The following is a 23,459-nucleotide window of genomic DNA, read 5'->3' on the forward strand; positions in this document are numbered from 1 at the left end:
CTTGGCTGGGCCATGATTCTCAGTGTTTATGTATAATCATTCCCATGATGAGATCTGCTGGGAGTAGCCAATCAGCTGAAAGGGAGTTTTCTTGGGGGTGTGGCCTATATTCGAATATAAGCAGACTTTCGGGCTTTTGACTCGCTCTGGATCCTGTGGCTGCCTCCTGTTCATCTGACCTCCGGCTCTTAGGATTTCAGCTATCAGCCTGTCTGCCAACCTCGGGATTCCTCTATCTTCATCACCTGTGAGGGGAGCCCTGCTGATCTTGGGTTCACCAGCCCCTGTAACTAGTGAATCAGAAGCCTTGCAGTCTTGCCTGCCAATCTTGGGATTTGTTGATATTCACAGTCTGTGAGCAAGAGCCCTGCTTTCCAAACTGCCGATCTTGAGTTCGCCAGACCATTTGGCTCTGTAAATTGGGAGACGCCTCTATCCTGATTCGTGCACTGAGGACATTCCAGCCTCTACAGTCGCGTGAGTGGTCTCTTTGATATAAATCTCTCTATATATTTCTATGCGTTACTGGTTTTTCTTCTCTAGAGAACCCAGCCTAAGACATCAGTCTAAGTCATTGAACAAGGTATTAAAGCACAAAGATTTGTTACTACCATATTTAAAATGCTTGTCAATGTATAAAATTCATGAAAAAGTACACAAATCTTAAGTGTGCAGGGATGAATTTTAACACATATAGGTATCTACATATATGTATATTTATAGAGATGCCTGAGTAACTAGCACCCAGATCAAGGTGTAGCATATTTGGCTTATTACATTTTAATGTGAATTATTACTTTAACTACTTCCTGAACAATGACTCACACAACAGTCTAAATCCACTTATCCTTTTTACCTTTTATGCTGTTGTCATATATTTTAGTTCATATTCTAAAAAAAAAAACCCAGAAAACATTACAATGACTGCCTTTTCAAATAGGCAATACTCTTTACATTTTTTTTTTTTTACATTGTTAACCTTGCCTGTTTTTTTTTTTTTTTCCTGCCTGAGGTTCCATACTTCCATCTAGAATCATTTTCCTTAAGCAGGACTGCTGACAATTAGTTCTCTCAACTTTTGTTTGTCCGAATACATCTTTATTTTGCCTTTTCCTCTGGATATAAAAATCAATGTTAGCAAGTTTTTTTCCCCTAAAGCACCATGAAACCTTGGGAGATTTCACTCTATTAGAAGCTTTTGGCACAGCTCCTTAGCCTCCCACACCACCCTAGAGTTCTGGAAATGTCTGTGTGGAAAACAGGTCATTATGTGTATTTAGGGGTTCTCTAGTTTCTAATTTATCATGCTAACCATACACTACTGCCAAAAGTTTGCTGGAGTCTCTTTTCCTTAGTAAAATTCCTCCAACCTGGCCCAAGTCAGGTTGACTCTCAGAACCTCCATGCCTGAAGTCTACGAATGTTCTAAAAAAGTCATCAGCAGACCTAGGAAGAGTTCTTCTGTTTGGAATTTTAGTTCAGCCAGTTATTTTCTGGTTGCTTCTACAGATCTTCAATGTCCTAAAAGCATGTCTTTCGCAGTATTTCTTTTTTTTTTTCCCCCAGTTGTGACAGTGGAGGCTTTTCGCAAGTACATAACCTTATTGTGGACATTCAGGTTACCCTAGATAAACTAGGGAGTCCCTGGGTGGTGCAAAAGGTTAACCACAGCTCATGTGCTAACCAAAAAGTTGGACATTTGAGTCCACCCAGAGGCACTTTGAAAGGCCTGGCGATGTACTGGAAACCCTGCCTAGTCCTGCGTCATCCTCTAATCATTGCTATGTTTGACCCTGTCGTTGTAGCCACTGTGTCAATCCATCTGGTTTAGAGCTATGGGTGCAAACCAAAAGGTTGGCAATTTGAATCCACCAGGTGCTCCTTGGAAACCCTATGGGGCAGTTCTACTCTGTCCTATAGGGTCGCTAGTCAGAATCGACTTGATGGCAGTGGGTTTGGGTTGGTTTTGGTTTGGTGATCTACTTCAGAAAAATCAGCCATTGAAAACCCTACAGGGCACAGTTCTGCTCTTACACACATGAGGTCGCCATGAGTTGGAGTTAACTCATGGCAACTGGTTTTACTGGTTAGTTAAACTAGATTCACAAAAACAGTGTTTTGGAAAAAAACTGTTTACTTACCTTTTTTCATTCTAAATGTTAGTGACTGAATGAGGAGTTTTTTTTTTTTTTTTTTTTAACCTGCCTTTCCAGTTCTTCAAAAATACATTGTGAACTATGTCATCAATTGAATTTCTGGAGTAGGTGGGTATGTAGTTAGGTCTCAGAATCAGTGATCTACTCACAAGTGGATATTGCCTGTTTGATAATATACTTTGTCATTCCTTCTTCCTGCCTTTAAAACAACTTGAAAATACTGAACTCCAACTTTCCTCTTTGAGAAACTAACATGTATGCAGAGTAGTGGTTTTTAGTTTTTTACATTAACTTTGCAAATTGAGAGAATACTTATTTTATATGCAACTGTTGTTGTTGGTAGGTATTGTCGAGTCGGTTCTGACTCGTAGCTACCCCATGCTCAACAGAAAAAAACCCTGCCTAGTCCTGCGTCATCCTCTAATCATTGCTATGTTTGAGCCTGTCGTTGTAGCCACTGTGTCAATCCATCTGGTTGAAGTTCTTCCTCTTTTTTGCTAACCCTCTACTTTACCAAGCATGATGTCCTTCTCCAGGGACTGGTCCCTCCTGATAACATGTCCAAAGTATTTTGAGATGTAGTCTTGCCATTCTTGCTTCTAAGGAGCATTCTGGTTGTACTTCTTTCAAGACAGATTTGTTTGTTCTTCTGGCAGTCCATGATATATTCAATATTCTTTGCCAACACCGTAATTCAAAGGCCATCAGTTCTTCTTTGGTCTTTCTCATTCATTGTTCAGCTTTTGCATGCATATGAGGTGATTGAAAATATCATGGCTTGGGTCAAGTGCACCTTAGTCCTCAAAGCGACATCTTTGCTTTTGAACACTTTAAAGAGGTATTTTGCAGCAGATTTGCCCAGTGCTGTATGTCGTTTGATTTCTTGACTGCCACTTCCAAGGATGTTGATTGTGGATCCAAGTAAAATGAAATTCTTGACAACTTCAATGTTTTCTCCATTTATCATAGTGTTGCTTATTGGTCCAGTTGTGAGGATTGTTTTCTTTATGTTGAGGTGTAATCCATACTGATGAAACACTTCATCAGTAAGTGCTTCAAATTCTCTTCACTTTTAGCAAGAAGCGTTGTGTCATCTTCATTTTGTAGGTTGTTAATGAGTTTTCCTCTGATCCTGATGCCGCGTTCTTCTTCATATGGTCCAGTTTCTAGGGCTAACCTTCTACAAAGTATACTTAATTATGGCTCTGTATATGAGGTAATTAATCAATAAATAATAATTACTGAGACCTTATTATTTACCCAGACTGCTACTAGGTGCTTTGGTGGGGGAGAGAATTACAAAGAATTATATGTGATAATTCTCTTTCCATCAAGATCTTTCAGTCTAGTCTGATGACCAGAGATTATGAAAAATCCAAATTTTTAGGATAATATCCTGAATAAATAATAGTAATTTTAGTAATTAGCTTAATTCAGATCATTTTTATGCAATCCTGCCAGCTTGGCACTGCTGTAGATAGACTCCAGCTTATCTACAGAATAGCTATTTATATGTATAGGATAGTGGACTACTCTGGAAATATCTTCAATCCTAATTCATAATTTTATTGCTAAATGCTTATGTTGTTACATTTCATGAGATGCTGAACTCAGCAAGGTTTGGCAAACAAAATGATATAATGATATCATGTAAGGAATAAAAAAAAAGCCTAATAAGATTACTTTAATAGCAGAATAACATGTCTGAGCAATTATTGTGTAATCTAAAGTTTGGTCCATATATTTCATTACATTCAGGCAGCTATCAACTCTTACTTCCATCAAATGCTGTTTTGAAGTAACTGAATTCAAAGGTAATTGGTACTCTTGGAGCCAAAGGATTTCCTAGGACCCGTTATTCATCTTTTAAAATTTTAATTATAATCTTCTGGCTGCATAACAATTGTAAAAGTCAAAATACAGTTTTTCTGTATTATGATCAGAGATTAACAGAATTAGAGAATCATATAATTTAAGAGATTATCCCCCAAATATTATTTTAGTTTGTCAATCAAAGACCCAGAAATGTTGAGTAAACTGTTCAAAATCACAAATCTTTGTTTGCTTTTTATTTAAACATTTTTTTGTGTGTGTGAAAAACATAAACACTTTTCTCTTTATCATCTTTTAGAAAGACATCATTTAATAAAAATAATTTTGGGGAATTAGTTTTAGAATATATGAATTGATGTGTTCCTGAAAAAACTTGGTTTTAAAGTTGCCTTTTATAAATATAATTTTAATTTTTCCATTTAGAAACACAGTGAATAGACTTTTAGTATTCAATAAAATTATTTTCAGACATTTTTGTTTTCTGGTAAAGTTATAATAGTATGCAGAGTAATTCAGAGTGTGGTGAACCAGGTCTCATTTTTATGTGCATTTTCAGAATTACATTTGGGACTAGACATTTTTGTGCAACTAGATTCTGTATTTAGTTTTTACAAAACAGGCGTTGTTTTGTAACCGACTACTGTACAGACCTTACTTAAACCTTTTTCATTTCTCACTTGACTGATACTTCTCAAGGGCAGTTCTAGGTCAGCAAGCACTGGCACAAAAATGAAGTCTTGGCAGCGGTGGTAAAAAGGAGATTGTTTACACAGAAAAATTTGTTTTCCTTTTCTCTGCCATGATGGAGTAAAGAAAGGAATTTGGAATTGTTCTCCTTAGCACTGCCACTAAGGAGCTCTTGTGAACCAACCATTAAGTACTTGGCTGCTAGCTGAAAGGTTTGAGCCCACCCAGCGGTTCTGATGGAGAAAGACCTGGTGATCTGCTCCCATAAAGATTATGGCCTAGAAAACCCTACGGGGCTGTTCTACTCTGTCATATGGGGTCACTATGAGTCAAAATTGACTTAACGGCACCTAATAAGAACAACAGTACTACCACTACAGAGATAGGTCATTTTAAATGATTAACTTTAGGACATCCTGACACCACTATGTGGGAGCAGATGATTATAGTTCAGAGTAATCTTCAGAATTAGTTTGCTCATAACCAATAGACTTGACAATGTATGGCTCCTAGGACTCAGACTCATGGTATGACTTGCTTCTTTCTACATTAAAGTGGGTGAATAGAATTCCTCTAGAATTCAAGTATTAGATCTAGGCCCTTGGCATTCGCAGATTTAACACTTGTGGTTTCTACTATGTGCAAGTACCCAAATGGCAGATTAAAAGAAAGGCAAATCTTGCTTTTCAGCAGGTGACTTAGCCTAGCATCTACTCTCAAGTTGCCTTTATAGCCCTTTGTCTCTCCTTTCTTTCTGGGCATCAATATTTGGGAAGGCATTAAAAACTTTTCTGAAAAATAGCTCACCAAATCAAACCAATTGCTAGTGCAGGTGACAAGAAAACAGAAAGGAAAAAGATCCAAGAATCATGACTCTTGGACAGAAAACAGAAGTGTTAAACTAGAATGTAGAATTCAGGCAGTAGCTCTAACTTGGGGTGTGAATAAATCCTTTATTTGCATTATAGTGACATAAATAAAAACTTTATGCAACCGTTTTATCAAATTATCCAAACAATGCAAAATTCCCCAAGTTCACTAAAACTTGTAAAAATTAGTGAACATTAATAAGGTGGTTAGCTTGTAGTAAGAGATTATGCACGGAAACAAGTGACTCTCCATAGAAATGATCGGGAGAAAGTCAAGTACCTATATTCACTTTGTGTGTTCACGAAATTAGTTATTTGTGAAGAATTCCTTATCAAAGGCAAGAGAACATACACACACACACATATATTCTGGGAGGTACAGTTATCATGCTCAGCTGTTAACTGAAAAGTTGGTGGTTGGAGTCCACCCAGAGGCTCTACAGAAGAAAGGTTTGGAGACCTACTTCCAAAAAATCAGCCACTGAAAACCCTATGGAGCGCAGTTCTACTCTGACACCCATGGGGTCACTGAGTCAGAATCAATTCAACAGGAACTGGTGTGTGTACATATATAAATAACCCAGACCCAGTGCCGTCGAGTATACATGCTTTTGTTGTTTGCTGTAGAATTGAGTCCCACTCATAGTGACCCTATAGAACAGAGTAGAACATAGAACTGCCCCATAGGATTTCCTCGGCTATCATATTCACAGGAGCAGATCACCAGGTCCCTTCTCTCTCAGAACCACTGGTGGGTTCGAACCACTGACCTCTTGGTTAGCAGCCCAGCACTTAACCATTGTGCCACCTGCAAAAGCCAGAAACCTGCTGGAGAAGAAAAATTCAAAATATTTTTCAATAAAACAAGCGACAGAAAAGTGTTAAGACTGCACCCTGTAAAAGGTGGAAAACTTGAGAAACGAGGAAAAACAAGGCAGTCCTATCGAATACTGGCTCTTACAGGTTTCAGTGTGTACATATATATATATATATATATATATATACACACACACATATATATAAAATTCTCACACCTATTACCATTCCCTCTCTGTCTACAACTTTGGAGCCATAGAAAAGAATGAACACAACGAATAGATTTCTTACTAGCGTTGGCCTGGTTTATGCTAACCATAGGTACCGTCATCTAACATGAAAGTCAAATTACTTCACTCTCCACATTTTTCAGGGTTCTTTTGCCTACTTTTTTTTTTTTTTGCCTACAGGATAAAGACTAAATTCCTTTGTAAGCTGACTCCCAGTCTGGCATCATCCTTACACCTTCAGCTCCTGTAATCCTGAACTTCTAGTTGACCCCCATATGATCCAGGCTTTCTCAAAGCCCCTTTTGCCTTTACCTTTCTGTTTTTCCCTTTGCTTAATACTCCCAACTCAACACAAATGCTATCTTCATAGAAGGCCTTCCCCACTGCCCCAGATAGTCTTAGATGGTTCTCTTATGTTCCCATTATAGTACAATTTTAACAGTTATTATGTTATACCGTAATTTCCTATTTTTGTCTCTCTCTAGAAAAAAAAAAAAAAAGTAAGTTTCCTGAGGGTGCAGACCATGAATTTTCATCTTTATATTTCTACTGGTAAGTTAATGCTTGGCATATTTAATAAAGAGTTCTTGAATAAAATGCTCAATTTTTTACATAAGCACCACTTTTTTTTTTTTTGCCATAGCTAAAAAAAAAAAATACACATATTCTAAAAGGGGTATGCAACTTAATAAACTTAAAAAGTATAATGCATTAGTGATCTGGTAATTGCTATTTGAGTAACATCATATGAATTTTTTTTCAGTTTGGACTTTTGTATATTTTATAGCATACCTTTATACTGCAACTGTGGCTTTGCAGGTATAGAAGCTTCATGAGATTAAGAATGTTATAAACCAAGGATTATGATTCACACAATTCTGGGATCCTTAAGTCCAAGAAAATACATTTTTTAATACTAGCTTTTATTAGTAAATTTAGATAAGTAGCTGTTGGTTCTGAAATACTACTATATCAGTACAATTGTCACATATGAGGAGCCCTGCTGGTGCAATGGTTAATCGCTCGGCTCGTAACAGAAAGGTTGGCAGTTTGAACTCACCAGCATCTCTGCGGGAGAAAAGACCTGGTGATCTGCTCCTGTAAAAATTCCCCCCAAGCCCCAAACCCATTGCTTTCCAGTGATTCTGACTCAGAGCCACCCTATAGGACAGAGTAAAACTGCCCAGTAGGTTTCCAAAGCTGTAAATCTTTAGTCAGCAGATGGCCACATCTTTCTCCCCGGGTTTGAACCACCAGCCAACCTTTCGGTTAGCAGCCTGCCACTTAGCCACTACGCCACCATGGATCCTGCTGCAAAGATTACAGCCTAGGAAACCCTATGGGTAGTTCTACTCTGTCCTGTAGGGTCACTATGAGTAGGGATAGACTCCCGGTACATAACAACCACCACACACACAACAAATAGGAGGGCACAGTCTAAAAAATGCCAGAGAGGTTACGGAGAAAATAAAACAATATTTAAAATCTGTTGGAACCAACTGTCAGTGCAATCAAAAGCAAAAGCAAACCCCTTGCCCTCGAGTTGTAACCAACTCAGCGACCTTTTAGGACAGAGTAGTACTGCCCGGTAGGGTGGATTGGAGAACTGCCAGCTTTTTGGTTAGCAGACAGCTCTTAACCATTGCCACCAGAGCTCATATGGGTCACCAGTGCAACATATGGGTCAACACACACACACACACACAAACATGCGCGCGCGCCCCTCAAAATTAAATGCAACACGGAATTAACATATTAAAATGTCACGTAAAGCTCTATCTAAAGTTTTGGTGCGCTCTCACTGGACGCTAAAACCAGATCCTAGCCTGGGCCTGGAGCAGTCGGAAACTTTGCTGAGTGCACCGTTTGGCGACAGTAAGCAATTAGTGGGGGCAGGAGCGAAGGTGTCCGAGGGAGGAGCCATTGTTTTTATTGGATTCTCAAAGAGATCTCTGATATTGAAAAAAGAAATTTTAAATTATCAAATTAAGGGGGACGAGACAGTGAACATCAAGGTGACGACCAAGCCACAGGTGGGGCAGCCGCCTTGGGGTGGCGGTCTGCGGGGACGAGGCCTCGGGAGCGGTGCCCAGGGGCGGTCCCCGCCGGGCGTCGCGGGCAGCAAGAATCCGGGACCCGGGCGGAGGCAGAGAAAGAGAGGCCGCCCGCCCCCGCCCCTCGGGCGCCCGTGTTTACCTCAGTATTGGACGTTCGAGAGAAAAGGGGAAGAGACCGAGGGTCCTTCTAAGGAAAACTCCACCGGCGGGAGCAGCCTTACTTCAAGATCGTTTTGTAACACCCCAAGAGAGGCGGGAACAGCGGCCCTCCCGCGCCCCTTTTCAGCTTCCCCACCACCCCTCGTTTTCCTCGAGCTGTACCCCAGCCTCAGTAACAACGGGCGGAGCTGGGCGATCCGTCCACAGGGTAAACTCCTCAGTCTCCATTTATTATTCTCTGCGAGGTGCGGGGCCACACGGCAGAACGACTACAGCTCCCAGGAGACAACGCTGCGGGGCCGACTGGGCGGGTGAGGGACAGGACCTGACTAGAGACCGGCGGAGGGGCAGGACAGCAGGCTGCTTCCGTTACCTTAGCGCCGGTACACCGAGCCGCAGCCGCACACCCCTTTGAGAACAACCCCCAGCCTCCCTGCTTCATATTTTTAAATCTGGCGGGGTTTTCCCTCTAGGGCCAACCACTCCCCCACTCTCCCGCCTTAGCCAGTCAGCGTCAGGCCCGCCATTTTTCAAACACTTTTCCCGCCGCCAATCAGAATCGAGCAGTACATTCCTCTTCTGACCGGTTCTAACGGGTCTGGGAGTTAACGACCTGGGCGACCCACCGAACCTGCTAGGCTGGGGTTGGGGGGACGGGCCTGGAGAGATACCGACCAATCGGAAGCTGCAGTGCCGAAGAGGCGGGGACTTTCCGGGTTTGAATAATCACCAGAACCAATCAGAGAGTTGGGGGTGTGGCCTGTGGCCCGGCTGGTCAAGTTGCAGTGCGCCGAGAACTCTGCAAAACAAGAGGCTGAGGATTGCGTTAGCGATAAACCAGTTTACGCCGGAGCCCTTGGAAAGGAGCGTCTCGGTCGGGTTCAGCCAGTTCGCGGAGCTCTGAGGAAAAGCTCCTTGGCTCGTACCAGGCAAGAATCGCCGCTCTCTCCTCAGATTCGTCGGCCCGCTGTTACCCCGTCCCTGTGGCTCTCGGGGTTCGACCTGACGAGCGGAATCTGGGGTGCGGGCGGGCGAGGGCCAGGGCTGTGAAGGGCGGGCCACCGGGGCAAGCGGAAGGGCGACCGGGCCCCGCTCGAGGAGTTTTTGAGGGTCGGTCGCGAGGCGACAAGCCTGAGCGAGGCTCCCGGCGTGGAAGCCGGGGGACGTTTCTGTCAGGAAAGGGGTGTGCGGGGCGCCGGCGGCGTTCCCTTCCTCGGCTCCGGGCCCGGTGCAGGGCGGCGGCGCGGCGTCTCCGGCCTCGGGAGCAGCTCGCTGAGCACGCGGGAGCGGGGCCGCCCGGGCGGGGAGGTGGGCGCGGCGGCGGGGGCGGCCGGGGGGGGCCGGGGGCGCTGGCCGCGGCCGGGGGGCGGGGGCGCCTTTGGGCGGGAAGCGGGGCCCGCCACGCCCGCCTGCGGCCGACCGCCGCCTTTCTCCCTGCAGCCCGGCGCCGACCCTCGCGATGGGCAAAGGAGACCCCAACAAGCCGCGGGGCAAAATGTCCTCGTATGCCTTCTTCGTGCAGACCTGCCGAGAAGAGCACAAGAAGAAACACCCAGACTCTTCGGTCAATTTCGCCGAGTTCTCCAAGAAGTGCTCGGAGAGATGGAAGGTGAGGCAGCAGTGCCCGCGGAGCGGGGGGCTTCAGCTGGGGGCTTTCGGCTGGGCCCGCAGGCAGGCAGGTAACAAGCAACTTTGCTGCCGTCATGACGCCGCTCAAGTGACTTAGGATCTTAAGTGAGACTACGTTGGGTTTTGATTTGTTTACTCTTAAGATTGCTAAAACAAAATGCTGTTTTAACGGAGGAAAGTAATAGCATTTGGTCTTTTTTTGATGTACACCGGGTACAATTCTGCTTTATTACTTTTAACGTGTATTTCTACTGCCGATATTACGCCCCTAGACCATGTCTGCAAAGGAAAAGTCGAAGTTTGAAGATATGGCAAAAAGTGACAAAGCTCGCTATGACAGGGAGATGAAAAATTACGTTCCTCCCAAAGGTGATAAGAAAGGAAAGAAAAAAGATCCCAATGCCCCTAAAAGGCCACCGTAAGTTTATTTTAAAATCAACCAAACTGCCACCTGGCTCTTTTTTCCTTTAGTTAATTAACTTTGTTGCTGCTTTTCAGATCTGCCTTCTTCCTGTTTTGCTCTGAACATCGCCCAAAGATCAAAAGTGAACACCCAGGCCTGTCCATTGGGGATACTGCAAAAAAATTGGGTGAAATGTGGTCTGAACAATCAGCCAAAGATAAACAACCGTATGAACAGAAAGCAGCCAAGCTAAAGGAGAAATATGAAAAGGTACCTTGTTGTCTTACTTTCCTAAAGCTGAGATTACAATTTAGGTAGAAATTTCCTGAATAAGAATGGGTATATACTGTAGTAGAGAGTTGGGAAACTTCAGTCATCTTGTTATCGATGTTTGCCAGCTATGTTTTTAAAAAGCTTAATGAGAATTATACATTTAAGCAACACAAGCTAATTGAAACTAGTTTGTTCTGGTTGGAACCTTTGTGAGAATTTGCATTTCTAACAAGTTTCCAGGCTATTTTAATGCTCTTATTAGGGACCAATTCTGAGGACCTAGTAAAGCAATGGTTCTCAGAATTTACTATACATAAGAATCACCTGGTGGTCTTGTTAAAAATGTCGATTCTGATTCAGTATATCTGGGGTAGAAATGCAAATTCTCCACAGGGGCTTGAACTGGAACAAACCAGTTCAAAGCCCTGATTGAAACCTTATTTGTTTTGACTGAAACCGGTGTTGTAACAGTGGTAAAACTCTTACATATACAAATACAATCTGATGTGTTAGGTTTCTTAGATGAAAAAATAGAGGGCCAAATATTCTATGTAGTTTTATCTGTTCACAATGTCAAGTTAGAGGGGGAGTGTGTATGAGGAGAATGGATATTGGTATTGAAATTAGTAGGCATTGATCTAATGCAACTTTGTTATTTTACATTGTTAGCTTTCTAAATCCTAGAGGGAACAGATGCTCACAAAACTTGAGTTAGACTTTGAATACCTTTTTAGATGGTCACCAGAGTTATTGGTCAATAATCTTAGGTTGTTTACAACTAAGTGGTTTGTATAGTTGAGTAATGACACCGGATGCTGTGTTTTTTTTTGTTTTTTTTTTTTTTTGGACAATATTTCAGGATATTGCCGCATACCGTGCCAAGGGCAAAAGTGAAGCAGGAAAGAAGGGTCCTGGCAGGCCAACAGGCTCAAAGAAGAAGAACGAACCAGAAGATGAGGAGGAAGAGGAGGAGGAGGAAGAAGATGAGGATGATGAGGAAGAGGATGAAGATGAAGAATAAGTGGCTATTCTGTAATGTGTGTGGAATATGCGTGTGTGCTCAGGCGATTGTTTAGCTAAGAATGTGAATTCAAGTGCAGCTCAATATTAGCTTCAGTATAAAAACTGTACAGATTTTTGTATAGCTGATAAGATTCTTCGTAGAGAAAATACTTTTTTTAAAAATGCAGGTTGTAGCTTTTTGAGGGGCTACTACATACAGTTAGATTTTAAAGCTTTTGATGTTGAATGTTTCTAAATATTTAATGGTTTCTTTAATTTCTTGACTTGTGTATGGTAGCACAGCAGATTCCTAGGAATATAGTATCAGTAGTAAATTTTAGGGTTTTCAGGATGTTGCATTTTGTTTTTTAAAAAAAATTTTTGTAATAAAATTATGTATATTATTTCTATTGTCTTTGTCTTAATATGTTAAATTAACTTTGACTTTAAAAAACTCTTACGGTCTGGAACCATATGTTAACCTTTTTGTATTTTTGTCCAATAGTTCTTAGACACAGTTGATTTTGTGTAACATGTTTTAACAGTTAATAGAAAGTAAAACATGCTCATAATTCGTATTTACAAAGTGTTCTTAAAAATCATCTTGAATTTAATGAGCTTTAAATATTAATTTATGCAGTGTTATAGAATAAGTTTTTTTAATTAACGTTTCTGTTCTCTTAATAGCTAACTCCTCAGGGTTTTTTTTAACTTGCACTTTATCTCAGAAAATTTCTCTAATTCGAGGTCCATACCTAAGAGTACACATACTTTAAAAAAAAAAAACAGTGTTATATATTTTTTAATAACTTGAACCCAGTTCAAGGTAGGATGCCAGGGTGAATTTTGAGATGTCTTTAAAATCAGTTTGACCTTAAGCCTTAGAATTCTGGGAAACTATAGGCTAAGAAAACATTGGAGATACTTATTGTGATACCTCATGATTAATTTGACTAAACTAGAATTTTTAGTTTGCGGGGAAGACAGTTATTTTAGAAATGCTCATTTGAGGAAGGTGGTTGCTTTTTGAATTTAGAGAACTATTTTCAAGAATTTTCTGGTTATTAAGTGAAAGTTGACCGTCTATTTGGTAAGTGCTTACAGAAATGTATTGTTGACAATTTTACAATTAAATTTGATAGTCTTGGTTACCCACTAAGTTTTCATACAGAAATCAGGGTTCTTGTTACCCAGCTATGGGAAACTTGGTTTCTCTTATGCCATATTTATTATAATATTTGATAAGCCTTATTTTAATAGAAAATACCAAACTGTCCTTGTATGGAAGTGAAGTATTAACGTAGTTCCCAGAGCAAAGGTACTCTTAAGTAAAACCTTTATGATTGCCCTCTGATCATCCCAGTGGCTTCAAATTCAGGGTTTTTACTGATTATAAAATGAAAACTACTCGTCAGTATTTTCTGGTGTTAGGTGAAGAAATTGGGGGTAATGTGTTTTAATGTACAAAATTTACAAGGATATTGAAATGAAAAGTGGTTGCTCTCCAACTCGTGACCTGGTGTTAGAGTAGAGCTGCTCCATAAGGTTTTCTTGGCTGTAATTTCTATGGCAACAGACCACCAGGCCTTCTGCAGCATAGCTGGGTGGGTTTGAACCACAAACCTTTAGGTTAGTAGTTGAGTACAAACTGCCATCTTGTTTCTCAGCCATCTTGTTCTACTAGGTGGCAGCTCCAATGATGCAATAATTTATTCTTCAAAAGAGACAATCATAAGCAATCATACATGTGTATATACCTGTATTTATTAACACATTTGCATAGTATTACACAAGTAGAAACACCTTTTTATCATTTGAGATTTGTCTGTTTGAGTACAACAGGTGCCATGGTCTTTTGAACAGCTAGCTGCATAGTATTGAACAGATTATAATTTAACCAGTTCCTTCAAGATATTTATGTTTGTATTTTTTGCTTTAAGAATGCTGCCGTGAACATCCTTGTATGTGATTTCACATACGTGAGTATAAGATATCTTCTTTTAAGTAGAGTGGCTTGGCCAAAGGGCGTGCATGTTTTAAAATTTGTTAATTATGATAACACCTGATACTGTATACCAGAAACTGCTCTCTTAGGCTTTATATGTTAACCTGAGTCTGCCAAAATTGCTTTCAGTGGAAGTTGTACTAACGTGTACGCCACAGCAGTGAATGTTACAGAGTGCAGATTTCCTCAACTCACCAACACTGGTTCTCACTCAAGCATTTTAGTCTTTGCTATTCTGGTAGTAAATAATTGTTTTTCCTATTAAGGATTTAGTATATTATATGTTTAAGAGCTATTTGTATTTCCTTTCCTGTGGCCTTTTGTCCCATTGGTCTTTTTAGTAATACTTTGTTGGGAGCATTATGCATTAAGGATAATGCTTGGTGCTGTGTACACTTTTCTTTGTCATTTGTCTTTGTTTACATTGCTTTTTTTCATGTAGAGGTTTCTATTATGTCAAATTTATCAATTTTTCATGGCTTTGGGAAGTCTTTTCCACTCAAAGTATTTAAAAATAATTGTTCTTGGTTTTCTTACTGCCTCCCCCCCTTTTTAAAATTATTTGATCCTCCTGGAATTTATTTTGTGCAAGGAGTGAGAAAGAGGCTCAAATTTATTTCCAGATGTCAACCACTGTTTTTTGTCTTTTAATCCATAAAAGTAGGGTGCTGGATTAGGAGATCCTAAAGTCCCTTACGTTTCAAAGCACTTAGTTGCTCAATAGATGATAGTATGCCTTCTTGTAAGTGTTTTGCCTTTTAACATGTCATTTACTGTAATAGATCATAGCATGTTTTGGAATAGTACAAATGTGGCATTATCTTAAACCTTTCTATTAACTACATATGATTTTATTTCTTAGGCGGAGCAAGAAGAAAAAGGAGCTTAATTCTAGTGCATAAGATTTAATCTCTAATTACACTTATCTTTTTATAAATAAGCCATTTTTCGACTACTTGAGATTCCCATTGCAGACACATTTTTAGAGAAAAGTAGGATATTAACAGTAGGAAGAGCAAAGACCAGTAAAAGCTAGATGTAAGAGGGCCGGGTGTGGTGAAGTGAGGCACATACAGGAAAGCTCTGTGAGGGCTGTGTGTGCTGGAGTCTCTGGGTGGCACAAAGGGTTAATGTCCTTGGCTGCTAGTTGAAAAGTTAGAGGTTGGAGTCCACCCAGAGGCACCTCTGAAGAAAGATCTGGTTATCTGAAAAACCAACTATTGGAAGCCCTGTAGAGCACAGTTCTATTCAGACACATGGGATTGCTGTGAGTCAGAATTGACAGCAACTGGTTAGTATCCCTAGTGCTAGAAACAGGTGTTCCATAAATATTTGCTGAGTTTTATATTTGATGAATCAATGCCCAAGATAAAGGGGACAGCTACTATTTATTTAGCTTATCTGTGCTGCTGGATGAAAATGTGGGTCTAGGATTTACAAATTTTTTTTAGAAAGTGGTATCTGGTTTCAAAATACTGGCAAGGAATTCAAATTTGGGGGTCAAAGAAAACATCTAGATGCAAGTCTGCGTAGTTTACCACCTACAGTGTAGGTAGGTAGAATTATTAATGTTTACTTAAGGCTGTTGGTAACTTTAAATTCTAGTCTGGCTGGTGATGGCCTTAGAGAACCAGACAACCTTTAAGCTGTAAGACGTATGGACATAACAATGTTAGTTAATATGCCTATGCAATATGTCTTCATAATGTTGAGTTCTCAGGCCTATGCTCATTGTTTTCAGATTTTGAGCACACAATACACTTTCCCTGCTGAGTCCAGGTGATAAAAACAGGACTATATATATTTTTAAAGTTTATCCCTCCAGCTAAGCATTGTTTCTATAGTTGTCTAAATAACCATTCTTGCCCTACAGTGCAGACATTTAGTGGTCCTCATCTTAGGCTTTACTACTCCAATAGAATAGTGACTCAGCACCATTAGACTCACATTAAAAGCAAAGAACGGCCCTCTAAAGCAACACGTAGCATCAAATTTTAGACCTGGAAATGGTCATGTGGTGCAACACTCCTACAGCAAGATGTAGCCATCAATTTGGACTGTCCCAGGGTGAGTAAGGGGCAGTGAGACACTAATTCATTCACGTTTACGTGTTGTTCTTTGACTCTAAATTTTCCCAATAAAACGAGATGGCTTATATAAAGAACAAACTAAAATACAAAGGGAAAAGCAAGGTAATGAAAAATTAAAATTAGAGTTTGAATAGGGCTCTTTTTTTTGGTAACAAGTCATTTAACCTCTCAGCCTCAGTTTCCTCATCTGTAAAGAATAAGTGTTTATCTTGTAATTTGTGTGGAGTGTGCATGTGTGCTCAGAATCTTTTTTGAGGGTTAAATGAGAACATACTTAAGGCACTGTCCTGTGGCAATAAATAGTGCTACCTAAAAGTATACTTACCAATAGCCATGAGTTAATACAATTGCTATGATAATGTATCAGATTCACTTGAGATTCTCCACAGTAAGGTAGAGAAGAAAATTAAAGAAGTTACATGGGAAACATTCTTTAGGAGAGGTTTTCATAGCACCACATAGAAATTCCTACCACAAGGACTTGGGAATATTGAGTTTTGGAGTTGATTGTGTCCTTGATCCCAGTACTAAATTTATTAAACTTCTCTATCACATACAAATGGGTGATTTAATATATATGTCATTGTAGTTTTTCAGATTTATATAAAAGGTTTGCTGAAGTCTTTCAGAAATTATTTTCTTCACTCTATATTACTAAGACTTGTTTATAGCTAGTGCATTTGTGTTCACTGCTGTGTAATATTCCGCAATTTATCCATTCTCTTACTGGTGGGCATTTAGGCTAATTCCATGGTTTTTGCTATTATAGTGGTGCTATAAAAATTCCTGTATGAGTCTCCTGGTGTTCAAGTGCACTTCCGTCCAGCGGCAATCTGTCCTGTAAATTTCAGTGGCCTTAGCAGCCCCAAATCTCGCTCTTTGCCTTTGCTCAGTGAGATCACCACTCTGATCTCCGCTTCCTTGCATCATGGTTAGGAACGGTCCCCACACAGATGGTGAACCTGGGGTTCACCTTGTGTGTTTCCCTTCTGTCAAGCAAGTATCAGTGCTTTGCCTGTGACTCAATCTTTGAAAACAACTGTCTGTGTATTTGTCGAGTTTTATAGGTGTTTAGGACAGCAGAAATGGCCTGGCTTTTTAGCCAGAAGAAGTCTATTCCCCTCTTATTTTCTACTAAAAGTTTTAGTTTTGGCATTTAATTCTTAATACAGCTGGAGTTTGTTGTGAATGGCATGAGGTAGAGAAACAATCCACCCCCCTCCTTTATTTAACTTCTGAGCTTCATTCCTTCACTTGTAAAGTGGGGGTAATTATACCCGATTTGTGAGTGCATGTGCGTGCGCCTATACACACAAGCAGTTTAAGAATGTAATTTTCAATGGCGTATTTTAACCCTTGGAGAGCACTAAATGCATCTTAAAGAATGTCAAAGATAGCATACCCCTTTAATTATCTTTAAGTGAAATTCTTAAACTTACTGGCATCTGATATGAGCAAAATATCAAATCTATCAATTTTACTTTATAATATAGTCTGCACTGTAGCTGTTTTATTCTGATTAAAGACAGATTTTAAGACTTTGAAACCAGGTAATGATAATAGCTATGTGCCAGGAACTATTCTAAGCACTTTAGTGTATTAACTCGTTTAAGCCTAGAAACAACCCTATTATATAACCAAAACCAAACCAACTGTCATCCAGTTGATTCTGACTCAGTGACCCTATATGATAGTAGAACTGCCCCATAGGCAATTTTCCAGGATTTCCAAGGCTGTAAATCTTTTATAGAAGTAGACTGTCACATCTTTCTCTGGCTGGGCAGCTGGTGGTTCGAATTGCTGACCTTTTGGTTAGCAGTTAAGTGCTTTAACCACTGTGCCACCAGGGCCCCTTACTCTATAAAAAAAAAACCCAAAACCAAACCCACTGCTGTCGAGTTGATTTGGACTCAGGCACCACTACAGGACAGAGTAGAACTGCCCATAGGGTTTCCAAGGAATGCCTGGTGGATTCAAACTGCCAACCTTTTGGTTAGCAGCTGTAGCTCTTAACCACTATGCCACCAGGGTATTTTCCCCATTTTAAAAATGAGCCATAGAGATGAAATAACTGGAGTCACATAGGTAATTTATAGAACAGGAATTGAATCTAGGCAGTCCGCCATGCCACCATTCAGGTGAGCAGACTGTGACATCACTCTGTGAAAATGAAGAGGTCCTACATCCCAGCTCTGCTCCAGTGGAGGGCCCCAGGCCTGCTTCACTCAGAAAACTGAAATCCACCAAGCTCAATTATGGACATTTCTAAATCTTAAAAATTAGAATTTCAAAGCAGTTATTGAATCTAATTCAGAGACAGCCCTTCCTTCCATCTCCATTTCCAGGGATAGTGATTACCAAGAACAATTCTCTGACCTGTCCATTTTCTTGCAACAGATTGAGTCTAATGAACAATACACGTTTTTATAGTGTCCAATACCTTTTAAGTTGGTTCCACATGATTAAATTTTCACACACGCAGGCTTTTGGCCTAATATCTGGCTCTGGCTGGGTAACTGGCATGTGTTTGACTGAATTATATGTGGATTTTTTTTTTTTTCCAATGATACTTTGTCCAGCATTGACACATGATTCCAAGATTCTTGTGAGAGACTGTATCCTTAAGGAATAAGTGAGTCCCCATTTATTCATCCGGTGCTGTCAGGTTTTCAAGTTTCTTAGCCTGTCTCCACAGCAGCTGAAAATTGGACAAGACATCACAATAGATAAGCCAGTTGAGAGAAAAAGTGGTTTCCTAAATCAACACAGCTGCTTAAATCTATTAGCAGCCAGAGCTTCTCTTGAAAAGTGGTGTGTGTACCAGAAGGTCCTACGGTCTATTTCTAACTTCACATTGGTAGACTGCCCTTCATTTCTTTCTATGCATGTGAACGGTCAGGTTGTAAAGAATTTTGACTTAACAAAATTCTTGCTTGTAATAGGTGATAATACAGTAGAAGAGACAACAAAGATTGTTGTTAGAATTCTTTTTTATAATTGGATATTTGTTTTTTTTTAAAAAGCTATACATAAACAACCAGTGGCAAAAATAAACCTATAAGTTTCCTTTCTTATAGATAAGTGAGCTTTGAGCACATGTAGCAGAATCAGCCACATACACAACTCATAACTATGATTTATAATATTTTACCTATTAGTATATCTTGTAAACAATATCAAGTAAATCTCTTCAAATGTGCAGTGTTTAGATTTAGAAATGATTACAAGTATTGAAAAAAAAAACCATTGATTAAAATACAGTATTTTATTTTTCTCACCTAAAAAACAACCAACCCAGAATTAGGATATACATAAGCTTCTCAAATTTATCCCTAACAAAATTTCGAATATTTATACAATTTCTACAGAAACATACAGAGTATCAAAATCTGCATAAATCAAATTTATAAAATGTGTAGAAATGCATAGCGATATTATCAATTTACAAAGCAAGGATATGGGAATTATTTCCAGAGCAGCCTAGCCTACAGTAGAAAATAGTCATTATGGCAGCAGCTTCTAGTGTTTTTTGTGTTTGGTAAAATTTTCTGATTTCAATATTAGAGTATCTTCTTTTAATGAACTGCACAAAATACCCATTTAAAATTTACATGCACAGTGTATGTGCCACCTTTCTTAGGCCTATGCATAGTTAACAAGGTTATAATCTATTCAACTTGGAAAATGGAGTCTATTTGCAAACACGCAAGTAATCAAAGTACCAATTATCTTAGTTTTTTTTAATAGTTGATTTATTTTGCAATTATATAAGCATATAAATGTATTCCTTTTTAAACATCCCTAGAGATGAATGAAAGTTAAAATGGCTGATCACAGATTAGTAGCAAAATACAAATTGACAATTCAAAATTATAAATAAAGCTCTTGTTTAGGATGTTTAATGCTAACTTGACTCTCCAAATTTAGAAGAAAGCAATTCGTAGGCTTTTCTTTTGAACAAATGTAGAGCTTTTTCTTTTCTCTTTTTTAAGCTTTAATTAAAAATATCTTCCTCTGGCAATAGTTTGTGAATTCCTTTCATTGTATTATCATGATTACAAGATCAAAAATGCTTACTTTATTTACCATTCCCCACCTCACATTTTTTTAAGCAGTCATACGTTAGGCATTTTTAATCTTTGGGATAATAAAAGAATACTTATATAGAAATTATAGTCTCATTGACTGTTTTGCAGTATTTGGTTCTCATCGAGTAGGTACTATCTTGACATATGTTTAACTCCAAATAAATCTTTTCACTGAAAATCCTAATAAAAATACACTTCCTAAAAAGAACAAATTAAACCTTAGGGAATTAACACCCAATCTAACAGAAAGTGGTTCCTATTTGTTAATGAACTGTATTCTTAAATAGCCTTCTCTTTTTTTTAATTTGAAAAACATGCAGGGAATTTCATTTGGATGATGTATAAATGAAACATCAATTCACTCTTGGCTTCATATAGATTGCTTAGGTTAACACACCGGGAGTTTTGTAAGACTTGATCTAACAAGGACTTGGAAAGTCTTACCTAGTTCAGAATGAATTTTTGACACGCTTACAATGGTGTTGTCTCGTTTTTGTTACCCCCCCTTTCGATTTCAAAACTGCTTATTATTTATAGTTTTCTAAAATGACAGAGACTGGGGAAAGGTAAACCCCAAATGTCAGTGGATAATTTTTCTCTATGTTGGAAGACCCCTTTGCTATCTCAGAGGCTGGTAACAACAAGAGGCATCGGTAATGCCAAGAGGTGGAGTTAATGCCACACAATCTTTGAACCCTGTGAATTGCCTGGGGATGTTCCATGTTGTCATTTCTTTTTCAAGCCTTACAACATTCAACTTCATAGCAAATGGTAGCATATAAATTCATTTCTGAGTAGTAGAAGTATTCCTTGTACAGGAGACAAGTCGATTGTAACCATCCTATAAATTTCATCAAAAGCTCTTGAAATATATACTGAGAAATCAAAGAGGCACTAAATGTGTTGAAATTCACCTTTCAAAAAAGCAGCATGACTGTGAAGGAAGGCCACCTTGGCTAATAACCTGTGGCAGTGCTTCAAAAAGATGTAAAATTAAAGACAACACGCTGATAATCACCAAGTTATACATGAAATTCTGGTTACTCCAACCTTTTTTCAAGTGTGTTAAAAAAAAAAAAAAATCAAACTGCCTTTCAGACCCCTGAGTGTAATCCCAAAGAAGACAACAATGCTTTTAACTCTGTTCTAATAAAACAGAGCTAAACGCACAAATTACCAACAGTATCTTAAAACAAGACAAAACAAAAAAGATGTAAACATCTACAAAGTTTAAGGTAAAAGCAGTTTTGTAAACAGTAACTGCAGATGATAATGTTATCGTAAAATCACAGTTTATCAACGTCCTTCAAACTGATCAGGAGTTTCCGGATTTGAATCTATACAAAATTCCTAATAGTTGCAGCAGGTTTCAGGCGGTTTTCAGTCCTGTATAAATTTATGCGTCAGTAGGTAGGTTATTGTTTCCTTTTTTTCTTTCTAAACACTATGGATGTTATTCATTTCCCACTTCTGTGTCATTTTACTGGAGTCGCATTTGGAGATGAACACTTGATGTAGGACCTCTGAGCGATCTAAGCACTTTCCTGAAGGAGTGTGAGTAAATCTGTGCAGGTTCTGGAAAAGAGTAAGGAAAAAGAAGTTTTAAATGCGGACTATTTTGATAGCACTGACATTAAAAGTCACAGGCAACATTTTAAGCAAATTGGACAGGTTTATACCAACTATACCTCAGACTTTGAATTTCTCAATTGTTAGTCTTGTAATTCCTTTTAGTGTTAAGTCATAATGTACCACTCAGATCTCAAATTCAATGTATACAAACGCACACTCACTGTCTTCCCCTCCAAGCCTACTTCTCTAGTTCCTATCTTGGCTAATAGTAGTACCAGCTTCCTAGTTCTCAGGATACAAGTATGATGGTTACCAAGAGGAAAAGCACAGGTAGGACTGAGTTGTGAGCTAAACCAGCTACTTTTTTCATGGGATACCATTTTGACTTGAAATAACAACTTATAGACAAATAATGGATATTCAGACTTAGGTATTTCTCATATTTTCTCAAAAATGACGCGAGCCTTTACTTCAAAAAAAAAAAAAAAAAGGCAAATTTACAGTTTTTGCTCCCATTAATAAAATGAGTTTTCAAACAAAAATTGGAGTTTTGGAAAACTTGTATCTCCCAGTATGAACTTGACAGCTTTACCACAGTTAAGGACTTTTCTGATGAGACCAGTGGTTATACTTGAATATGGTTTTTTGATACTGTATAGTGAAATGTGCTAACATTTCAAAGATCTACATAATTCAGTCAATCAGTATTTTCCAAATGAATAAGCATGTTACAAAAGCACACATGGGTAAAAAAATCCATTCAAAAGTGTAAGACTGACGAGTGAATTTTAATGTACCATAAGGCAAAATGGCAATGTTCAGTGATACGGCTTCAGATTCCTTATTGCAAATAGCATTACACGTTAAAAATGTTATTTATATTAATATGCAATGGGGTTATTGTTACTTTTACATAATACAGGGATGCTATGAGTTGGAATCGACTCGATGCCAGTGGGTTGGGTTAATACATTAATACTTTCAACATTTCTCAGATTTAATTTCCAATTTGGGAAACATTGTTAGTTACAACCCATATTTAAAATTCTTTATTAATTAATTTAAATTTTAAATTAAATTAAATTGTGGACAACCCATATAAACAAAAGCTGTTTGGGCGGAGGGTGTGTGGGGTGGATTCTCAACCATTTTTAAGAGTGTTAAGGGATCCAGAGGCCAGAAAGTTTGAGAACTGCTGCTGTTCGTGTTTCACCAATCTATAGTTCACAATGTTTCCAGACTTATTTTCCTAAAATATCAGTTCTTTCCTATCATTAATGTTTCCAGAATTTCCTAAAATATCAGTTCTTCCCTATCACTGCCTTCCTCAAATAACGTCAGTTGCCCTCCGAAACTTGCAAAATGATGTTCAATACTCTTTCATATGGTGTACAAACTAGGGATACCAAACTAACCATGATTCCTTGAATGTTCTACTTTCATGCCATGTTTTTGTTCATCTAGTTTTCATATTAATCCTCCATGGAAAGATTTTTTATACCTCAAGACGTGGTGCAATGATACTTTCCCTACGAAACTCATCAGAAATAATTCCTCCTACTAATGTCTTTTGCTTATTTCTATTTCTTT

At 38.9% G+C, this 23,459-nt stretch overlaps 2 protein-coding genes across 6 annotated transcripts in view; one reads left to right on the forward strand and one right to left on the reverse strand.

The window, feature by feature from the left end:
* Positions 1-9,601: 9,601 nt before the first annotated feature.
* Positions 9,602-21,400, forward strand: HMGB2 (high mobility group box 2). Of its 2 annotated transcripts, none has more exons than XM_003415813.4 (5): positions 9,602-9,736; positions 10,248-10,416; positions 10,709-10,854; positions 10,935-11,109; positions 11,972-21,400. In XM_003415813.4, the coding sequence occupies exons 2-5, from the start codon at positions 10,267-10,269 to the stop codon at positions 12,131-12,133; spliced, it is 633 nt and encodes a 210-aa protein (XP_003415861.1). In that variant the 5' UTR covers positions 9,602-9,736; positions 10,248-10,266; the 3' UTR covers positions 12,134-21,400. The 2 variants fall into 2 exon arrangements, with proteins under 2 accessions (XP_003415861.1, XP_064129645.1); XM_064273575.1 differs by having other exon boundaries at positions 9,720-9,828.
* GALNT7 (polypeptide N-acetylgalactosaminyltransferase 7) overlaps positions 21,343-23,459 on the reverse strand; it is a 140,429-nt gene continuing 138,312 nt past the window's right edge. For all 4 annotated transcript variants that reach the window (XM_064273573.1, XM_064273572.1, XM_064273571.1 and 1 more), the window contains one exon: positions 21,343-21,872. In XM_064273573.1, the coding sequence (XP_064129643.1) occupies positions 21,735-21,872 (138 nt within the window). In that variant the 3' untranslated portion in view covers positions 21,343-21,734. The remainder of the gene's footprint in view (positions 21,873-23,459) is intronic.

Source organism: Loxodonta africana, chromosome 21, assembly GCF_030014295.1.
Source record: "Loxodonta africana isolate mLoxAfr1 chromosome 21, mLoxAfr1.hap2, whole genome shotgun sequence".
Lineage (NCBI taxonomy): Eukaryota > Metazoa > Chordata > Mammalia > Proboscidea > Elephantidae > Loxodonta > Loxodonta africana.

What these genes read in the sequence shown, in the direction of transcription:
- HMGB2 (XM_003415813.4), top strand. Translation starts at nt 10,267, where the DNA reads ATGGGCAAAGGAGACCCCAACAAGCCGCGGGGCAAAATGTCCTCGTAT. An exon ending in AGTGCTCGGAGAGATGGAAG is followed by an intron (nt 10,417 to 10,708) that starts GTGAGGCAGCAG and finishes TTACGCCCCTAG; the next exon opens with ACCATGTCTGCAAAGGAAAA. An exon ending in AATGCCCCTAAAAGGCCACC is followed by an intron (nt 10,855 to 10,934) that starts GTAAGTTTATTT and finishes GCTGCTTTTCAG; the next exon opens with ATCTGCCTTCTTCCTGTTTT.